Source organism: Marmota marmota, unplaced genomic scaffold (genome assembly GCF_001458135.2).
Source record: "Marmota marmota marmota unplaced genomic scaffold, marMar, whole genome shotgun sequence".
Lineage (NCBI taxonomy): Eukaryota > Metazoa > Chordata > Mammalia > Rodentia > Sciuridae > Marmota > Marmota marmota.
This window is the reverse complement of record NW_025999990.1, coordinates 42,051,365-42,071,567: the sequence shown is the minus strand read 5'-3', so window position 1 is coordinate 42,071,567 and position 20,203 is coordinate 42,051,365. Positions and strand designations below refer to the sequence as shown.

The 20,203-nt window shown below is 40.2% G+C and overlaps 1 protein-coding gene and 1 long non-coding RNA gene across 2 annotated transcripts in view; both read left to right on the top strand.

Moving 5' to 3' along the window:
• The window catches only part of Gata6 (GATA binding protein 6), a 49,495-nt gene extending 47,658 nt beyond the window's left edge, over positions 1–1,837 (top strand). The window contains exon 9 of the mRNA XM_048806448.1: positions 1,824–1,837. Coding sequence (XP_048662405.1) covers positions 1,824–1,828 — 5 coding nt within the window. The 3' untranslated portion in view covers positions 1,829–1,837. The remainder of the gene's footprint in view (positions 1–1,823) is intronic.
• A 1,031-nt stretch (positions 1,838–2,868) lies between these two features.
• On the top strand, positions 2,869–7,332 carry LOC125617758. Its single transcript, XR_007348862.1, has 2 exons — positions 2,869–4,734; positions 6,781–7,332. It is a non-coding gene; the product is annotated as an uncharacterized LOC125617758 (long non-coding RNA).
• Positions 7,333–20,203: the final 12,871 nt, after the last annotated feature.

Below are 20,203 nucleotides of genomic sequence, written 5' to 3'. Positions count from 1 at the left end.
ATAGGCTCCATGGCCCAAGAACAGAATGGGTTCCTTTATGGTTCCGCTGTTTTGTAGAGAGCCATGAAGTCTCAAAGCTCATGTAAGCTCACAAATGGTCTGAACGGCCTGTTTGTTTTTTCATTGTTGGGTGGATTTCAGGAAATCAGAAGTCAGTTCCATAATACAAAATGGTGGTATTTAACTTGGGCTCTTTTGAATGTGAGGCATTTTGAACTTTTTTTTTTCCATGTATTTATTAGAGCCATTCTGTGAGGTTCAGTCTGAATCTTTAAGGGAATCTTCCTTAATGGGAGATGCCTCTCTATGTTAAGGAATGGTAGGTGATGCTGGTGGCCAGACTTGGGCTGGTGTATGTGCTTGTGTGTGGATCTGGGGATTTCACGGAAATCCACAGACACCCTGCTCTAACCCCAAGGACTAGAACAGTGGTTCATAGTGCTGAGAATGGAATTAGACCTTCAAATCTCTTCAGGGCAATGAACCAGCTCTGTGAACTTGGGCCAGTTGTCCAACTTTCATTTTTCTAATGTTGTAGAATACAAGGCAAATGGAGTATAACTCATGGGCTAACCTGAGATAATCCATATAAAGTACACAGTGCCTGGTACATAGTAAGCACGAAGTGTTAACTTGACTTTGGAAGGCAGTGGCAAGAGCTCACAATGCGGGTGCTTTGAATAATATCTTAGTCTCAGAAGTTTATGGTCTCTCAGAGTCTAATGTCCCTTAGGTCACCCGCACTTCTTGAATAAGGCTGAGGAGAGAGAAATGAAGGATTCTCTCAACCCAGGGGGTTGGCAGAGTTGGAGGGAGGTTGCCTGAGAGATTCCAGTCTGCCTGGGGCTGATAGTTTTATAGAACAGGGCTGCTCTGACAGCAAAAGAAAATTATTACCCTCATGAACTGATTTTTTTTTTCTTTTCTCTTACGGTTCTTATTACTTTGAGTGCTTTCTGGTGGGTTGGGAGTTGTTAAAGTTAATGTGCTTTGATAAAATTAATATGCTTTGACTGAAAAATGAATTTTTCTGATTGTGGCTTCCAAATAATCCTTTTTTTGTGGGGGGGGCTGGGGGTGGTCTTAACTATTGCTCTTTTCCAATCCTAAGATGTCATTAAATTGCTAAGTCCCCTTCCTTTCTTTTAGAATACAAAGTGAGAAAAATTCTAGTTGTCATGAAATAAATTACAAGAGGCAGAAGAAAGGGAAGGGGCTCTTTTTGTTGTCTGTCCTAATACAACAAACTCTCCTAATCTGGGCCTTTTAAATGACAACTTTCTTACCTGTGGTTGCATAAAGCAAAAGTTCCATAATTGGTTCCAAATATACAATCTCCACACGCCTCCCTTAAAGTATGTCATACAGAAATAAAAACCAATGATCTCTTATGGTGCTCCTTAGCTTAAGAGATCCTTAGACCCATTAGTGTGGGTTACAGAATTTATGTCCTTTGTCACCCTTGGGCTGATGTTAGGCCATCTTACATAAGTGAAGGCTCTGTCTGGAGTCTCTCTCTTCAGGGCCACTTAATGTTGCTTCCTGGTTCCTATGGGAGGGTCAGGAAAGCAAAGGGAGCCATTCATTTCCCCCTGCAAATAAATTAACTTCTTGCTCATGGGAAATGTTTTCCTGAGGCCTTGGAAATTTGATGTAATTTCAGATCATAGATAAATTAGCTGCTGGGAGGGCAACTCAGTGGTGGCTCTGCTGGATTCCAGTTTGGGGCCTTGTGGTGGCTTTGGAGTATTAAGTTTTACGGGCCCACATTGTCTATGGGTTCTTGCATCCCAGTGACTCAGAAGAAAATATGAGGGGCTGAGTGTGAGGGAAAGAGGAGGCAGAGAGCAGACTATCATTCACAATCAGGCAGCTCTGGCGAATTTTTGTTTCTGGATTGAATAATAAATCAGTCTGGCAATACTAGTTATCTCTTGTTGCTTGGAGGCCCTAATTAGCAGTCAGGAATTTGATTATTTTATTTTTTTTGATACTGATGATTGAAACCAGGGGCCCTTTACCCCTGAGCTAATCCCAGGTCCCCTTTTTTATTTTTTATTTTGAGACAGAGTCTCAATAAGTTGTTGAGGCTGTCCTCAAACTTTTGATCCTCCTGTCTCAGCTTCCTGAATTGCTAAGATCACAGGAGTGCACCACTATGCCCAGCAGAGTTTGATTATTTAAGTGGGAAACAAATATAGAATAATTTGTTAGACAAAATTTTTTGAAATAGGATCTGTGGGTCAACCTCTGGTACCTCTGGCTGTGGCTACCTGAGGCCTTGCCCTGGATCCTGTGTGGCTGAACCTTTAGCAGCTGGGCTCTGAGCAGGCCGCCTTTGACTGTGACCTGCAAGAAGATGATAGACATTATAGGACACGGAAGAGAGGAAATAGGAAGTTTTCGTTGGTTCAGCTACAAGATATAGGTAGGCTGAAGGCCTATGTAAGTTCATAGGGACCTGGTATATATCATTTCTAGTCTTCTCAAACAGATCCTAAAGGACAGTTGTTAGCATGCTGCAGATGCATGTTGAACCTCTGAAACTCACATCTGAGTGAGTATCCATGTTCCCCCAAGTATCCTACAGCATCTCCCACATCTGCAGGAGCCAGATGACAGCTGGTACTATACTGTTCTCAGCAGCTGTCATAGGGAAGTAAGTGACTGTTACATAGGTGATATTGCTATTTTAGTTAAAGAGAGATGTATTGGGCTTGGTGGCTTGCTTTGTTTTTTTTTTTTTTTTTTGGTACTGGAGAATGAAACCAGGGTCCCTTTACCATAGTCCTTTTTATTTTGAGACGGGGTCTTGCTAAGTTGCCCAGACTGGCCTCAAACTTTCGATCCTCCTGCCTCATCCTCCCGGGTTGCTAGGATTACAGGTGTGCACCTCCATGCCTGGTACTTATTTTTTTTTTTAAAGAATGAACGTTTTAAAAATGGTTAAATTATAACAATTCCAAATGAAATAATGTTTGCTTAGTAGGAGTGTTTGCATTTCAGTTATCAGTGGTCCCCTCTGTTAAGATAATTATCTAGATATCTAGTGACTTTTGGACAAAGTGTTTCCTCTCTCTGGACCTCCAGACATCCAGCAGTGTTGTCTCAGAAGTTCCTGCCACCTTCCTTTGCATCCCATGGTCCCAAGGCAAATTCTGTGTTTAGTGATGGTGTGTCAAGTGATGTGGTCTGAATTTGAAGTGCCTCATGAGTAGGAGGGAACTGGAGTCTCCTATCTCTCTTCTTGCTGCCTCACCTCCTCAAGAGATGGTCTGTGGAGACCAAGGCCACAGAGGATGAGAGTCCTGGTCATATTCATGAACACGGGGATGGTAAGAAGTGCCATTGCCTCAACACCCAGCCTGTTCGGTCTGAGGCTCCTGATACAAAACATACAGCGATACAAACCCAGACCGGAAAATGGAAAAGTCTAGTAGCACCACAGTCCATAGAACAAGGAAAAAACAGTTTTGCTTTGCTTGGCCCATTGCTTCAATATCTTGTGGTGGGTTTTTTTATTTCTTGGAAACACCAACTTTTCGTTGTTTGCTTTCTGTGCCTTCTCTTTAGCTATTCCAAATTTTTCCTCTCTCTTTCCTCCCACTTCCACAGACTTTACTCATTTTTTTTTGTGAATTCTTGTCCTTTAACACTCCAAGACTGAGACAATAATGGTAAATATTTAGATAGCACTTCCGATGTGCCAGTTTCTATACAGGGTACTCCACCTGCTTCCATGGGTTTTAACCAATATTTTTTTGGTGAATTCTATTCCTTTAATGCTCCAAAGACTGGTCTGAGATAATAGTAGCAAATATTGACATAGTACGTCCCATGTGCTGGTTTCCATACAAAATGTTTCACATATACCAACTGATCTAATTTTTACACTGAGTAAACAAGGCAGCACTCTCCCCATTTTACAGATGTATCTACTGAGCACAGAGAAGTAAAGTAACTTGTCCAAGATTCTACAGCGGGAGAGCTGTGATTGGAACCCTGAAGACTGGCTCCTGAGCTATTCTTAATCACTACAGAATATTGTCTTTTCATTTTTATTGAAAGATGATGAAATGGAAGAAAGAACACAGAGAGAAAGCTAGCCCTCCTTGGGATTTGAGGCTATGGTTCTCTCTTCTAACATCTCAGAAATGCACAGTGGTGATTTGCTGACACAGGTATGCCTAGATTGAAGAAAATTAGGACACATGCATATTTCCTCCAGTTAGCTATAAAGTTTAACCCCTGTTTTATTTTGTTTGTTTGTTTGTTTGTATTTGAGTCAGGGTATTGCTACATTGCCCAGGCTGGCCTCAAATTCCTGGGCCCAAGTAATCTTCCTGCCTCTCCTGAGTAGTTGGGATTACAGGTGTGTGTTCCCATCTCTGGCCTAGGTATTTGCTTTCTAAGTGCCTGGTTGTTAGCTGGATAATGGTGAGTTTGGAGGTTTTCTCTATCTCTGGAGCAATTCCCTTCTCTTTTTCATGTAACTTCAAGTAAAGCTTGTGATCTTCTTATCTAGCTTAAAAAATTAGGGGAGAGCATTTTGCAAAATATAGAAAGATGGAGGAATTATTAATAGTGGCTAAAACAGCACCAGAGAGCATGAGGAATACCTCATCGTGGTGTAAAATCTTTCTGTGCTCAGCTGTGCCAAAGAATTTTTTTTTTTTTTTTCAGGAAAACTTGCGTAAGATTTTGGCAGTGGTGTCTTTGGCTTTATCTTCTTTGGTGAGTTTTCATTACTGCTTACATCATTGTTGCTATTATTACTTTGATAAGTGTGCATTACCAGTGATGCTCTGTGCCAGGGGTTCACCAACTCCTGTGTGCACAAGAATCACACACAGTGCTTATTTAAAATTGCATGTCCTTCAGTCCTTCCCCAGAGAATCTGGTTTTATAGGCTCTGTGTCATGGTGATGAAATTGCACATTTTGGCTTTCACATTCATCAAATTTCTTGGCTAGTACAAAATTCAAAAGTCAAAGATTGGAATGCAGTGGAAAATAATTGTCTTTTCCACCCTGGTTCTCCAGCCATTCAGTTCCTCTCCCAGATGGAACTTCAACTTCTTGCATAGGTTATTGTTGTTAACTGGCAGTGCACACATAAGTGTATACAATTATCCATATTTCACTCTATTTTTACATGTGTGGTAGCATGTTATAAACATTGCTTTGCAGTTTGCTTTTCTTTCTCTTAGTACACCTGTGTTCATTATTTAGATCAGCGCCTGGTGCTGATCTGTTCAAATGATGCTGCAATAAATATGTGGTGTCTGTGTCATTTTGCACATATGTAACATATCTAAAAGGTGAATTTTTAGAAATGGCATTCATTACTGGGTCAAGGGGATCTCCTTTCCATTTAGATAGTTATTGCTAAATAGCTCTTCAGAGATTGTCTCCTTTGTACTCCCCCTGGCAATGTGACACTGTCTGTTTTCTCTTAGTCAAATGAATTTCTTATCAAACAGATCTTTGTCAGTCTTGTATCTCTGATTTTTGTTTTGCATTTATCTTATTGTGAATGAGAGTGAACAACTTTTCCTGTGACTAAGAGCCAGGGGTAGTTCCTGTTCCTTTTGGTGAACTCTTTGCCCATCTCTGTTTATATCTTCTGCCTCTTTTTTTTTTTTTTTTGATTGGGTTATTGGCCTTATTGACTTGTGAAGTTCTTTGAATGTTAAGGAAAGTAGACTTTTGTTTAAAATATATTTTAAAGATATGTTTCTTTTCCTGGTTTTTCCATTTGACTTTATACTTTTAAAAAATTATGTTATTTTCTTTTTTTAAGGTAATTCAATTTGTCAGTCTTTATGGCTTCAAACTTCTGTGAAATATTTATGAAGGCCTTTCCCATTCTTCAGATTATTTTTATTTTTATTTTAAAGAGATATATATATATATATATATATATATATATATATATAGAGAGAGAGAGAGAGAGAGAGAGAGAGAGAAAATGAATGAGAATTTCAATATTTATTTTTCAGTTTTCGGCGGACACAACACCTTTGTTTGTATGTGGTGCTGAGGATCGAACCCGGGCCGCACGCATGCCAGGCGAGCGCGTTACCGCTTGAGCCACATCCCCAGCCCCCCAGATTATTTTTAAAGATCTGTTTTCTTTTAGTATTTTTATGGTTTTATTTTGGAGGTTTGCAATTTTTCCATATGGAATTTTTGTTGTTGGTTGTTATGATGTGTAGACTATATATTCAATCTTATATTTTTGCAAATGGCCACCTAATTATCTCAGCATTATTTCTTGAATAATGCATTTCCCTTCTATTAATTAAAAAAAGAGAATAAAAATATGAAAAATCTCATATGAATATGTATTCTTATGTAACTTCTTATGTGAATATACATATATATATATATATTTTTTTTTTTAAGAGAGAGAGAGAGAGAGAGAGAGAATTTTTTTTTAATATTTATTTTTTAGTTTTCGGCGGACACAACATCTTTGTTTGTATGTGGTGCTGAGGATTGAACCTGGGCCGCACGCATGCCAGGCGAGCGCGCTACCGCTTGAGCCACATCCCCAGCCCATGTGAATATATATTTACTACAACTATATTCACTATTTTTGGATATTCTATTCTGTACCAATGATCCATTTATTTAATGCTTCAATACCATGTTTTTTATTATATTTTATAATGAATCTTAATATTTAGAGGATTTGTCATTTCTCATTAATCTTACTTAAATTTTTGGTCATTATTCTTATTTACTTTTTAATACAAATTTTCTTTTCTTTTCACAGTGCTGGAGATTGAACCAGGGACCTTATTCACAACAGACAAGGGCTCTACCACTGAGCTACGCCCCCAGCCCTCCACATGAACTTCAGAATCATCTTGTTCAGTTTTAAAAAGTCCTGTTGGTATTTTCATTGGAATAATATTAAAGTTTTAGATTAGCTCATGGAGGATTAGTATCTTTATTTTGTTAAATCTTCCTGTCCAAGATAAAGTATGACTTTTCATTTGTTTAAATCTTTTCCTGTGTCCACTAATATTTTAAATATTTTTTCATACATGTCTTCTGCATGTTTCTGGTTTTATAAAGTTTTTATAAAGTTTTTTTCTAGGTGTTTGATGTCAGTATAACTTCTAACTCATTGTTGTGTCCATTAAGACTATTATTAAGCTTCTTCCTCAGAAACATTCTGAATTCCCATATCTTTCTTCAGCCAGTTCTCTTGTGTTTTCTGAGGGAATTGGCAGTTTATTTGTATGGCTGGTGGTTCAGGTGTTGGTGGAAACTGTGCTCTTGATGTTTGATTAAGGAAATAAATGTACACCGTATACTGCAATTACTCAATTAAATTATGGATTTATATAACTTTAGAGATTGACCCTTTCATCCTTTCTGAGGTCCAGATGAGAAAATTGAGCCTCAGAGAGGTTAAGTCTTGGATGATCAGTGTAGAACCTGGGTTTCTAGACTTTGTGACTCAATAGCTTGGGCTCTGGGATAGGCTAAGAGGTCAGTATATGAAACTCAAGAACCAAACACCATGAGCAAAAGCTTCGACTTTGGCAAAGACTGGTAGCTTCTCACTACTCTGAGCTATGCTTCTTTATTAATCGGTTTAGGAATTAACACAATCCTGAAACTTGGGCCAGAGTTGATTTTCAGAGATTGCAATGTCTCCAAACACTAGCTCCAAGTTTCCTCAAGGGAGTAGCGCAAATGACCATTGGTCTCCAATGAATCATCAGGCTGCATTTGCTGGAATGAATGAACCCACTGTGAGAGCAGGAAATCAGGACAAACACCTACACTTGCTAAATCAAACAGCTTCCCTTTCTGAGTCCCTGGAGATTATTTGTCACCAAATGGACAGATCTGCTCTGCAAAGTTCTTACAGGCTTCACAGCTTGTAAATAAGAGGGTGCATTCCTCATGCTCCCCTTTTGTTTGAAGCTGGCAGAGGGCGGACCTCTGGCTCCAATCAGCAGGGATGACCAGTAGCTGGGCCACCTGGGAGAGAGTGGTGACTTCATTTGAATAAGCTTGGTCGTCCGCTATACTTTATTCAGAGGACCCTAGATGTTGAAAACACAAGGCATCTTATACATGGAAAACCATGTTGGAAGCACCTTCATGTTACCTGTGGTATATTGGTATAGATTGCTATGTATTTAACACTTCTCATAATTCATTATTTATATATGCCTTTTTGGTACTCTTTTTTTTTCCTTTTTAATTTGGTGGTGCTAAGATTGAACCTAGGATCTCATCTGCAGTTCTTTCTTGTACTCTTACTATCGTTTGTTTTTATACCAGGACTTCCTTTTTGTGGCTTTGTTTGATCTATTCTTCCATTTAAGTTTTGTTGGTTGTTTGAATCTCCAACAAAAATCTCTTACTTTTTGATACTACTCAATTCAGTGGTATAATTTCCATTTGGGTCCTTCCAGGAAATACCTCCTTTCCTTTATAAATGGGTTAAAGATACTTTTATTTTAGAAGTGACCATGAGAAGTCTTTGGCCAGTGTTTATATCTTGAATGAGGGCATCTGATGGATCTGCTGCCCCCCCAGTTCAAACTTGTTTTTCCTTGATTGCTTTGTGGGACATTTGACACTGTGGCCCACTCTGTCTTTCCTGAAACCCTTTCTCCATTTGACTTTCAGGATGCTATAGATATATCAGGAGTATGAGGAGGTGGAAAGACCATGAATTTGCAGTCATGAAAATGTGGGTTTGAATCTTGATTCTGTACACCAACCCTGAGGCTTGAACAAGTTACTCAATCTCCCCAGGGTACAGGGTTCCCTCCTTCCCTTTTTTTATCCTTCCTTTCCTTTATGCAATCCTCCTGCCTCAGCCTTCCCAGTCTCTGGGATTGCGGGAGTGTACCACTGTACCCAGCTCACAGGGTTCTCACCTCAAAAAGAGGGCAACATTGCCCATCTCACATCCTGGTCATCAGCCTTGATGCTCTACCCAGCTTCAGCTTTGTGAATGTTGGAGCAGGGGTTGAAATCCTGGGCATGATGTTAGGACAGACATTCACTGAATAAATGATGTCATGTGCACCTGCCATGACATCATTTATTCATGTACAAAGTATGAGTGTTCTCTAGGGAGACAAAACCAAGGGGAAACACACACACATACACACACACACACAGGCACATATGTTTACAAATATGTATATAGACATATATTTTGAGGAATTGGCTTATGTAATTGTGGAGGTTGGTAAGTCTGAAATCTGTCATTCAGGCCAGCACGAATCTGGTGACTCAGCTAAGAGCTGGAGTCATAAGTCCAAATTCTTCAGGGCAATAGTTTGGGGAATCAGGGAGAATTTCCATCTTGCGGTCTGGAGAATTTCTTCTTTGGGAAACTGGTCTTTGCTCTTATGACCTTCCACTGACTGATGAGGCTCACCATCACCATGGAGGGTAATCTTCTTTGCTCTAAGTCTATAATAGAAATATGAATCTCTTCTAAAAAATACCTTCACTGAAGCTTTTAGATTGGTGGTTTTGGACTAAACAATGTGGCACCATAGCCTTGCCAAATGGATACCTAAAATTAACCATCACATTCCATAAGCTGGGTCACTGATCCTTAGCAACTGGATTCCAGTTCAAAGTTAAAGGACGTTGAGGTGATACAACATGATGTGTGTGTGTGGGGGGGCTTAAGAATCTCTGTTAGAATTCTCTTAGGATCAGAGTTCTGTGCTATTTCTTGAAGCCTCCCTTGGGGTGCTTACTTAGGGGAAGTTAGGTAGAGGGTGCCATCCTGAAGCCCAGGAGCTTTCTTTGGCTCAGGTCTGGGTTTAGTTCTGCCTTGTGTGACCCTGGACAAGTCACTGGGTTCTTCTGGACCTCAGCTCATCCATCTTTAAAGGGGAACATTTAGGACTTGGTGCATTTTCTCTTTTCCTCTTTTAACACTGCTTTTCTCTGTTCCTCTTTTAGTACCAGGTTTGCAGAGACTTGTTAGGAATTTCTGGCTTGTGATTTCTTCACTTTTTTGGAAATAGCTCCATATTTTTAAGCAACATTAAGAATTGACATCACATGTTTATTGAGAGGAAAAGTGATACCTTTTTATCAGTGATGTGATGCTATCATTCATCTAGTAGTGCTTGATACATGTTTTTTGGATTAAAATTTTTTTAATGTATATCTCATTGTTTATATTCATAGCAGAAGCTCCTCAGCAATCGTAGATAGACCCTTTCTCTGCATCAGCTGTCTTGGTGTGTTAGCTTTGAGTCCCTATTACAAAATGCCTGAGATAATCAAATTAATAGTAGAAAAGGCTTATTTTGGCTCATGGTTCAGAGATTTCAGTTCCTGGTCATTTGGTCCTGTTGGTTTGGGCCTGTGGCAGCCCAGTACATTATGGTAGGAGCATGTGATAGAGGAAGCCTGTTCACCTCACAGTGGCCAGGAAGCAAATCCAAGGACAGGAAGGGGTTTGTGCCAATGTACTTCCAGGGCATGCTCCAAATGACCTAATTTCCTCCCACTAGCTGTTACCTCCTAAAGAGTCCACCACCTCTCAGTAGTGCCCCAGGCTGGAGACCAAGCCTTTAACATAGCAACCTTTGGGCAACATTGAAGATCCAAACTATAGCATTTGGAAAGAACCAAAGCTCTTCAATGAGATAGATCTGGATTTCCATTGTGGCTCTTCTACTTATCAGCTCTGTGAACTTGGCCAGAATTGTTAATTCCTCTGAGTTTCAGTTTACTCATCTGCAAATGGAAGTAATAGGATATCTCACAGAGTGGCTGTGAAGTTAAATGAAATGCTGTCTGTCAACTGCCAAGCATAATCCTTGACACAGAGTTAACTCAAAATAAAAATGAGTTCCTTTCTCTCCCCTTGGGTAGTTTCTGGAGTCCTAGAGCACTGTGTTGCCAGTAGGAAGTTCAAGAAAAGGGGCTTGGGCTGGGGTTGTGGCTCAGTGGTGGAGCACTTGCCTAGCATGTGGGAGGCACTGGGTTTGATCCTCAGCATCACATAAAAATACATGCTATATTTTCAATTCCCAGCACCACAATAAAATAAAATAAATAAGTGAAGAATAAACTATGCCATTTCATTAAATAAATAAATAAAGGTGTTGTGTCTGTCTACAACTAAAAAGAAATATTAAAAAAAAAAAAAAGAAACTCACTTTCCCAGGTGTCCAAGTGTCAAGGAACTTATCTGACTCTTTTTTTTTTTTTTTTAAACCACATCAGGGTGTGGTCACCAGTGGAGCATGTCACATCTGAAAGGGAGGGTCAAGCCCTAAAGTGCTTTACTTAACTTTTAAAACAGACAGTCTGTACTCTAGGAAATCAGTGGTTCTTCCCTTCTAGGAAGAAATGATGAATCATTACAGGAAATATTGTTTTTTTCCTCAAGTATGTTACCATTAAAAATAAAACTGTCCGTTGAGAACAATTTTGGGAGGAGCCAAAGTAGAGGTGGGTTTACTAGAGTTGAAGTCACCAGTTTTGAAAGTGTCAATTCCAGGCTTTAATCCATGTCAGAGTCTCTCCAAGACCTCAAAAGACTTGAACAGTATATTGAAAAACATTAATTAAAATGCAAGTTTATAGCATGTACCAGGCCCTGGGTTTAATCCCAACACGACAAAAACAAAATATTAATCCAAACAAAATATCTGCCCCTCCCCTGCATAATACTTTAAGACTTGAAATACTATCAATAATATGTGCGGAACATGGTAAATAATTTTCTCTCCATAACTAACTAAAAGCATAAAAGAAAAATCCTTTCAGTTTCCAAAGACAGCATGGTACAGGTGATAATGGATGTGTTGATTTATTTGTAGTAATCATTATATGGTGTATAGATATATCAAATCATCATGTTATACACCTTGAATATGTTCAATCTTTGTCAATTGCATATTTAAAAAAAAAAAAAAAAAGTGACGGTGTAAGAATTGGCTGGGCTGCTTGGGAGGCTGAGGCTGGTCCATACTGCTCTCTGTAGGACTGAGCCTGAGGATTTTTTCCTCCTTTTTCTAGAGAATCATTTGGGTTGGGCCAGTATGTACTCACCCCTTCTCTTCATTGGTTTCTTTCAAACCCCAAATGGCTGTTAATAACCATTAACCAATTTTCCCAAGTGGTGGTAAATTACCATTCATTAGTTTCTTTCAATTATTTCATTCTTTAAAGAGCTAGGCTCTCTCTTTTTCTTTCCTTTGAAACTGTTGGAGGTCACTTCAATATAGTCTTCATGCTGTTTATTTATTTATTGCAGTGTTGGGGTTCAAACTCAGAGCCTCATGCATGCTAGACCAGCATTGTACCACTGGGCCACACCTCTAGCTCTCTGAGTGTTATTTTTTTATTTTGGGGGTACCAGGGAATGAACCCAGAGACACTTACCCACTGATCCACATTCCCAGCCCGTTTTTAAATTTTTTTAATTTTAAGACAAGTTCTTGCTAAGTTGCTTAGGGCCTCACTAAGTTGCTGAGGCTGTCTTTGAATTTGCTATCCTCTTGTCTCAGCCTCCAGAGCCATTGGGATTATACATGTGTTCCACCACACTCAGTCTCTGCGTGTTATTTAATTGGCACTCTCCAAATGCCTGAAGTTGGGAGTCAAGATGCCCTTGGTTCCTCTTTTCTGAGTTGGTTACTGCTGCAAATCAGCAAAGCTAACATGGCCACTGGGCTCAACTCCCCTTTTGTGTGGAATAAGCAAAGCTGTTTCATCAGGGCTGATTTCATCCAAGGGCCAGTGGACTTGGCTACCGTGCTCTTGTTTTCCAGAGGGGGAAGGCCAGCTTCCTCTTCCCTCTGGGTCTCTCCCTGTACTGAATGCTTTCCCACTCTGAGGCCTAAGCAACTTCTTTAAGACTGACATGTATGTGGCGAGGGAAGGAGATGAGAGAGGGAGAGAAAAAACACAAAAGAGAACTCAGTCTTCTCTGGGGGTACCCCTTTAGTGAGGGATGGGACAAAAGGGACAGTCACTTGCTGCCTGTCCATGGGTTCTTTATGCTGAGCAAAGCCACTTCTTGTCTCTGGGCCTCTGAGGTGGACCCAAGGGAGGGATTGCTCTGTTCTTCTCATCTGATCTCTCTCTCCTTGGGGCACTTCAGGGAAAGGGTCTCTGGGCCAGCGTCACTCCTGAACACACAAAGGTTGAGTCCTTTTGGCAGACAAGGGCTGTTCACAAATTCTGTTCTTGGAGGTTTGTGCTCACATTCCAGCAGGGTCAGGAAACAGGAAGCCAAACAAAGGACAGAAGCACAGAGGAAGAGACCAAGAGAGAGCTTGACAAGGAAAGAGCGAGGTACTTTCAAATCGGATCCAACAGGCTCATCCTGCTGACTCTGTGTAGAGGAGGCAATGGGAATCGAGGAGTTTTCTTAATTTAATATTTTCATTTTAATGAGATACACAAACAAAATGATACATATCATCCATATGCACAGTTTAAAGATAATAACAATACAAATACCCAGGTCCCACCATGCAGCTTCAGAGTAGAGTAGCATCAGTCTTTGAACTCTTCTTCGTGGGGCTGGGGTCAGTTTTCAGGTGCCCATGGCTATTTAATGTACTGCCAAATGTCTGAATCCACCACACCTTTACATTTAAATATGTCCACTTATCACCTCTTTGGCATCCTCCAGATAACTACTGGTCTTGGTGATTTGAAGGATTTCTTTCCTCCCCAAAACCTTCCCACCAGCTTCCCCACAATCCTGGCCACTGCTGAGGACTTTCCCCAGTTTTGACTACAAAAAAGGATTGAAAGTGCACACAGGGAGACCTCTTCCTGTTAATAACATGTTTAGCTCCCCCATTCTTAATTTCTGTGGATACTAGGGCCAGGAATCTTTATAGGCTTAAGGCAGAGCAACTCCCCCTACCCCCAACCCCCAACAGCGCAGATAAGATGTATCTAGTTTAGGGGTTGGGGTGGGGAAGGGATAGGTAGGTTGCCAAAAATGATTTTTCTTTCCCTTCTCCTCCTCCTCTTCCTCCTTCTTCTATATAACCTTTTTGTATTTCGTTATTATTGATAGACAGTGTCTGGGAAGAAAAGAAGCTGCTCCTTCTTGTTTCTCTTTATGGAAATACAGGTTTCTTTAGGGCTATGCATCCTGCCAACTCTAGGGCCTGAGCAAAGGACCTGGTCCTGAGTCCCCTATAGCTGGTAGAGGATCTCAGAGCTATTAACAAGGCCCAGAGGATGAAGTCACTGATCAGTCTGGTGGAAGTGAAATCATCAGGTAGCAGCAGGTGACCTTGACCTGGGGCCTGCAATTGTTTGGACTTATTAGTGGAATTTTGTCTGTGTACAGGTCCACGCATTTTTCTGGGGAAAACTCCATTGATTTCATTAGATTCTCAAAGCCACTGGTAACCCAAAGTAGGTAAGAACCAGTAATCACTTCTGATTGCTAGTTGGTAATAAAATGAGAAAATAAGGATATACTGTTTTTTTTTTATAAGCCTAAAATTATAAGAATGCCCTTAATTTTGGGATTGTCTCTTTTTTTGGTATTAAAATATTCTTTCCTTTTATGGGATAATGGAGCTAATGAATGATAATTTTAAGAAAGGCTCTCTCTCTCTCTCTCTCTCTCTCTCTCTCTCTCCATACTGGGGATTGAACACAGGGTTCTCTACCTACTACTGAACTACATTCTCAGCCCTTTTTTATTTCATTTTATTTATTTATTCTTGAGACAGGGTATCACTAAGTTGACATGGGTAGCCTTGAACTTGTGATCCTCCTGCCTCAGCCTCCTGAGTAGCTGCAATGACAGATGGGTGCCACTGCCCCTGGCTAAGGCTTTCTCTTGACAAAGTCAAAAGGCAGTTCCACTGGCTGGGGTTGTAGCTCAGCGATAGAGTGCTTGCCTAGCATGAGTGAGGCCCTGGGTTTGATTCTCAGCACCACATAAAAATAAATAAATAAAATAAAGGTATTGTGTCCAACTACATCTAAAAAATAATATTTAAAAAAAGATGGTTCCATCTTTAATTACAATTTCTTCTTTTTTATTTATTTGTTATTCTAGTTTGTTATATATGACAGCAGAATACATTACAATTCATATTACACATATACAGCACAATTTTTCATATGGTTGTATATAAACTAATTCACACCAATCGTGTCTTCATACATAGGGTAATGGTATCCATCTCATTCCACCATCTTCTTTATCCCCATGCCCCTGACCTTCCCCACCCACCCCTTTGCCCTATCCAGAGTTCGTCTATTCCTCCCATGCTCCCCCTCCCTACTCCACTATGAATCAGCCTCAATATATCAGAGAAAACATGACATTTGGTTTTTTGGGATTGGCTAACTTAACTTAGCGTTATCTTCTCCAACGCCATCCATTTACCTGCAAATGCCATGATTTTATTCTCTTTTATTGCTGAGTAATATTCCATTGTGTATATATGCCACATTTTTTCCCATTTCTCTACTGAAAGGCATCTAGTTGGTTCCACAGTTTAGCTATTGTGAATTGTGCTAATATAAACATTGATGTGGCTGTGTCCCTGTAGTATGCTGTTTTTAAGTCCTTTGAGTATAGATTGAAGAGAGGGATAGCGGGGTCAAATGGTGGTTTCATTCCTAGTTTTCCAAGGAATCTCCATACTGCTTTCCAGATTGGCTGCTCCAATTTGTGGTCCCACCAGCAATATATGAGAGTGCTTTTTCCCTCACATCCTCACTAACACTTGTTGTTTGTATTCATAATAGCTGCCATCCTGACTGGAGTGAGATGAAATCTTAGAATAGTTTTGATTTGCATTTCTCTAATTGCTAGAGATGTTGAACATTTTTTCATATGTTTGTTGATTTCTGTAAGTTTTCTCATGGAATTTTTTGGGTCTTCTAGGTATAGAATCATATCATCGGCAAATATTGCTAATTTGAATTCTTTTTGTCCTTTCTGTCTCCCTTTGATTTCTTTCTTCTGTCTAAGTGCTCTGGCCAGTGTTTCAAGAACTATGTTAAATAGAAGTGGTGAAAGAGGGCATCCCTGTCTTGTTCCAGTTTTTAGAGGGAATGCCTTCAATTTTTCTCCATTTAGAATGATGTTGACCTGGGGCTTACCATAGATAGCTTTTATAATGTTGAGATATGTTCCTGTTATCCCTAGTTTTTCTAGTGTTTTGAACATGAAGGGGTGCTGTATTTTGTCAAATGCTTTCTCTGTATCAATTGTTATAATCATTTGATTCTTATCTTTAAGTCTATTGATGTTATGAATTATGTTTCTTTTTTTTGAGAGAGAGAATTTATATATATATATATATATATATTTTAGTTTTCGGCGGACACAACATCTTTGTTTGTATGTGGTGCTGAGGATCGAACCTGGGCCACACGTATGCCAGGCGAGCGTGCTACCGCTTGAGCCACATCCCCAGCCCCATGAATTATATTTCTTGTCCCCCTTTTTTCTTTTCCTGAACTGTGAAACCCCAGACTCCGAGAACCGCTAATTCAGAAGGTTACCTTTATATTTGCACATTATTTAGCAATGTTCTATTGTGAATTATTTTTCCCACTCTCTCCTGGACATGAATTTATTATATGCAAAAGAAAAGTGATGTAAACTCAAGGACACACTGTCACAATGGGCAAATCATCGAATCTTCTTGGGCCTTAATTTTCTTATTAAAATGAGGGATTTTAGCCAGGATATCTTAAGGTTCCATCCAAATCTAACATTGTGTAATTAAAGTGAACACATGTGAGGTCAGATAGGAAAGGCTGAAGTACACATCAGAACCTTGAAAGAGAAAGACAAGGGCAGAGGGGGAACCCTATCTTTTGATTGACTTCAAAAGTCAGAGCAGAAGAAATGTTTTGGAATGTATAGCATTTAAAATTCTGGATGGTTCTATTAACTCATATGCTATCTTTGTTTTATGAAGGGTTCTTGGTGAGATTGAATGTGAAATTTTTGCAAAGTGTAAGGCTTTTGCCCAAAAGTAGGTAAAATGATTTTTTTATGGAGTGGGGTACTGGGGATTGAATCTAGAGGCACTTTACCCTTGAGTCACACCCCCTGTCCTTTAATTTTTTATTTTGAGATGAGGGTCCCACTAACTTGCTGAGGCTGCCCTTGAATTTACAATCCTCCTACCTCATCTTCCTAAATAGTTGGGATTACAGGTGGTAACATGCTTTTATAAAAAAATGGGTATGGGAGAAACTGACCATAATCAAATATAACAAAAACAACATAATAGTGACAAAAAGGAAACAATAATAGCTACTGTTTAGCTCATTGAGTGCCAGCTCTGATCTGAATTTCACGTTCATTATCCTGCTGAATCTGGCAAGGTAGGTTTGATCATTACATTTCCTGGATTCCGTTGTGGCTGAGCTCCAGTTTGACTAAATCCACTTACCTGGGAAGCTTCCTGTCCTGGGGCTGCCACTGGGAAGCAGAACCTCATCCTCAAAGTGTGCTCTCATGACCAGCATCATGGGCAATGCCTAGGAGCTTGCTGGAGCATCTCAGTCCCTACCCCAGACACATTAAAGCCAAATTTGGATTTAACAGGACTCTCTAGGGACTTATATTCATGAGGAAGTTTGTGAAGCACTGAATTAGATGACTCTTTATTTATTAATTTTAAACTTGTCCCACATGTTAGTATATCATGTTCCCTGGCTTTATGGTTGAAGGAGGGTGTCATAATAAAGATGGAGAAAAGAATGTTCTGGTTGGGGAGAGTAGGATCCTTGCTCTCCTGATGTTTGTGAATTTCTGATTCCCCTTGCCTGTTTCCTTCCTTGAAAACCGAATTTCAAAGAATGCACACAACTGAGACGTGAACACTAATGTATGCAGACTGTGCAGTTTGGGTAGAAAGATGTGTCAATGTAGGGTCATCGGTTGTCACAACTGTCCCACTCTGGCGTGGGATGCTGGGATGTTGGTAGCGGGAGAGGCTGGGTGGGTGGTGACAGGGTCTATGGGAATTCTGTACTTCTGTCCAAATTTGCTGTGAAGCTACATGGCTGCCAGATACGAAGTCTATTCAAAACCTAATACGGCACCACACAGACCTTGCCGTGTGGGACAGCCGATAAGATAATTCCTGTTAGGATCTTTTTTTGAATCATCTGGATAAAAGGTGCTTTTGAAAGAAAGGGTTTTGTTAAGTGCCATGAGCTCATCATCTGGCAGCACCTGTGGGAGAGGAGTCCCAGGGAAGCCCAGGGTGCTGACATGTGGGTGACTCAGGTGCTGCCTGGGTTGGAATGGGTGGGAGAAACCAGGAGAAGTGCCCAGCTCTTTTTGGTGCCTGCTCTGTCACTAGAGCCTGGAGGCAAAGGCTGGACTCTCCTGCTGCTCTTTTTATTTTTTATCTTATTTTTTGCTTCTCTCTGGGCTGCATTTCTCTCTTTGTTCTTAAATGGATGGTCGTGACCTGCGGTGGCTTTTTCAAGGGCTCTGCTAACCCCAGGCAGCCCTGGACCTCGGTTTACTGCAATGTTGTGTCCTGTCAGTTCCTAGAGAGTCGGCACCCTCTGTTCTCTATTGTGCTTTTGCTTTTTCCTTTTTAAAATAATACTATCTAAAATCCATGCAGATAATATACACAGATAATATATCTAATATCCTTTTTCTTTTTTCTTCCTGCTCTCTCCTTTGATTCTCAAGTCAGTGTTTGGTCAATGGACAGCTGATAGTGTAGGGAGACAGACTGGATGTCCCTCATTCTCTGCACAAAGCAGAAATGGAGTAAGTGAAGTGACTTGCCTACGGTCACACAGCTTTGTGGCGAAGGCTGAGGGGATTCTTCCTCTCAATTCTTAAGATCTTCTAAGCCCTGGGGTCTCACTTGCACTGCATGCATAGTAACTAGGTCAGTGAAATATGCAATGTTTTATTTGTTCTCCATAGAGGGACAACGTTAATCCTGTGTGTTTGCAGTTATGGGATTCTTCCAAAGTTGGCCTTTTCATGGGGATTTTAGGATCAGGGATGGAAACCAATAGGCCAAAGCCATTCTTTCTTCTTCTCCTCTTCCCACCCACCACCTCCTCCTCCTATTTCTTCTCCTTCTCCTTGTTTTAAAAAAATTGACAAAGCCATTCTTTCAAAAGTCATTTTTTTCCTACTGGGCTATGCTGTTATTGCTGAGTACTAAATGAGCCTTTCTTATTTTTATCCATGGTGCTAAGTTTTGGGATTGAACCGAGGGGCACTCAACCACTAAGCCACCTCCCCAGCCCTATTTTGTATTTTATCTAGAGACAGGGTCTCACTGAGTTACTTAGTGCCTCGCTTTTGCTGAGGCTGGCTTTGAACTCACGATCCTCCTGCCTTAGCCTCCCAAGTTGCTGGGATTATAGGTGTGCACCACCACGCCTGGCTTCCATGGTGCTAAATTTTAAGAAATAAACTATCCAAGAAAATAATGGAGCAGAATGGCTAGGCTTGGCTTAACAATGCCAAGCTCAGGTCACATCCGAATAAAAAGAAAACCTGGTAAAACCACGGTGCCCTCAGTGAGTTGAGTCCCTTGGTCTTGGCTAACAAGATGGATTATCAGAATTTGAGGTAATGGTCCCAGGAGCTGTCTTTGGTTTTCACAGCTTCTATTGTAAGCCAATAACTCACTTCTGGTTCCCCCAAGTGACTTGTATTCCCCCATCATTCTCCCCCACCCCCAGGTGGCTTATTCATCAGTGATGTGAGAAACTACTAATTAGCACCCTTCAACCATGTTGAAGCAGTCTGAATTATTGGTGGGTGTTTAAAAAGGAAAACAGCTTCTCCTCCCAACCTCTTCTCTTCTGAGATACTTGAATCAACATGGGAAGGCTATCTCCATATCTCCTGATTGTTAAAGACATTCTAAGTGGAAAACATGGCTATAAGAACAATGCTAAAAAGTTTTTTAAAAAATTAAGACCTATAACACTTCCATCTACATATGATTCTAGTATTTTTACATTTTCATATCTTCTAGGCTCTGGCCATTAAAAAAATGTACATTTATTTGACATTGTGGTAAACACATTGTAACATACCATTTAATATTATGCTTTCTTTGCTTTATGATATCATATATCTTTATATTCATACATTGCCTTCATGATGACCCTTCTCAGCATCTGAATAATATTTACCATGTTGACATCTTAAATGTACTAACCAATTTCTTCTTTTATAC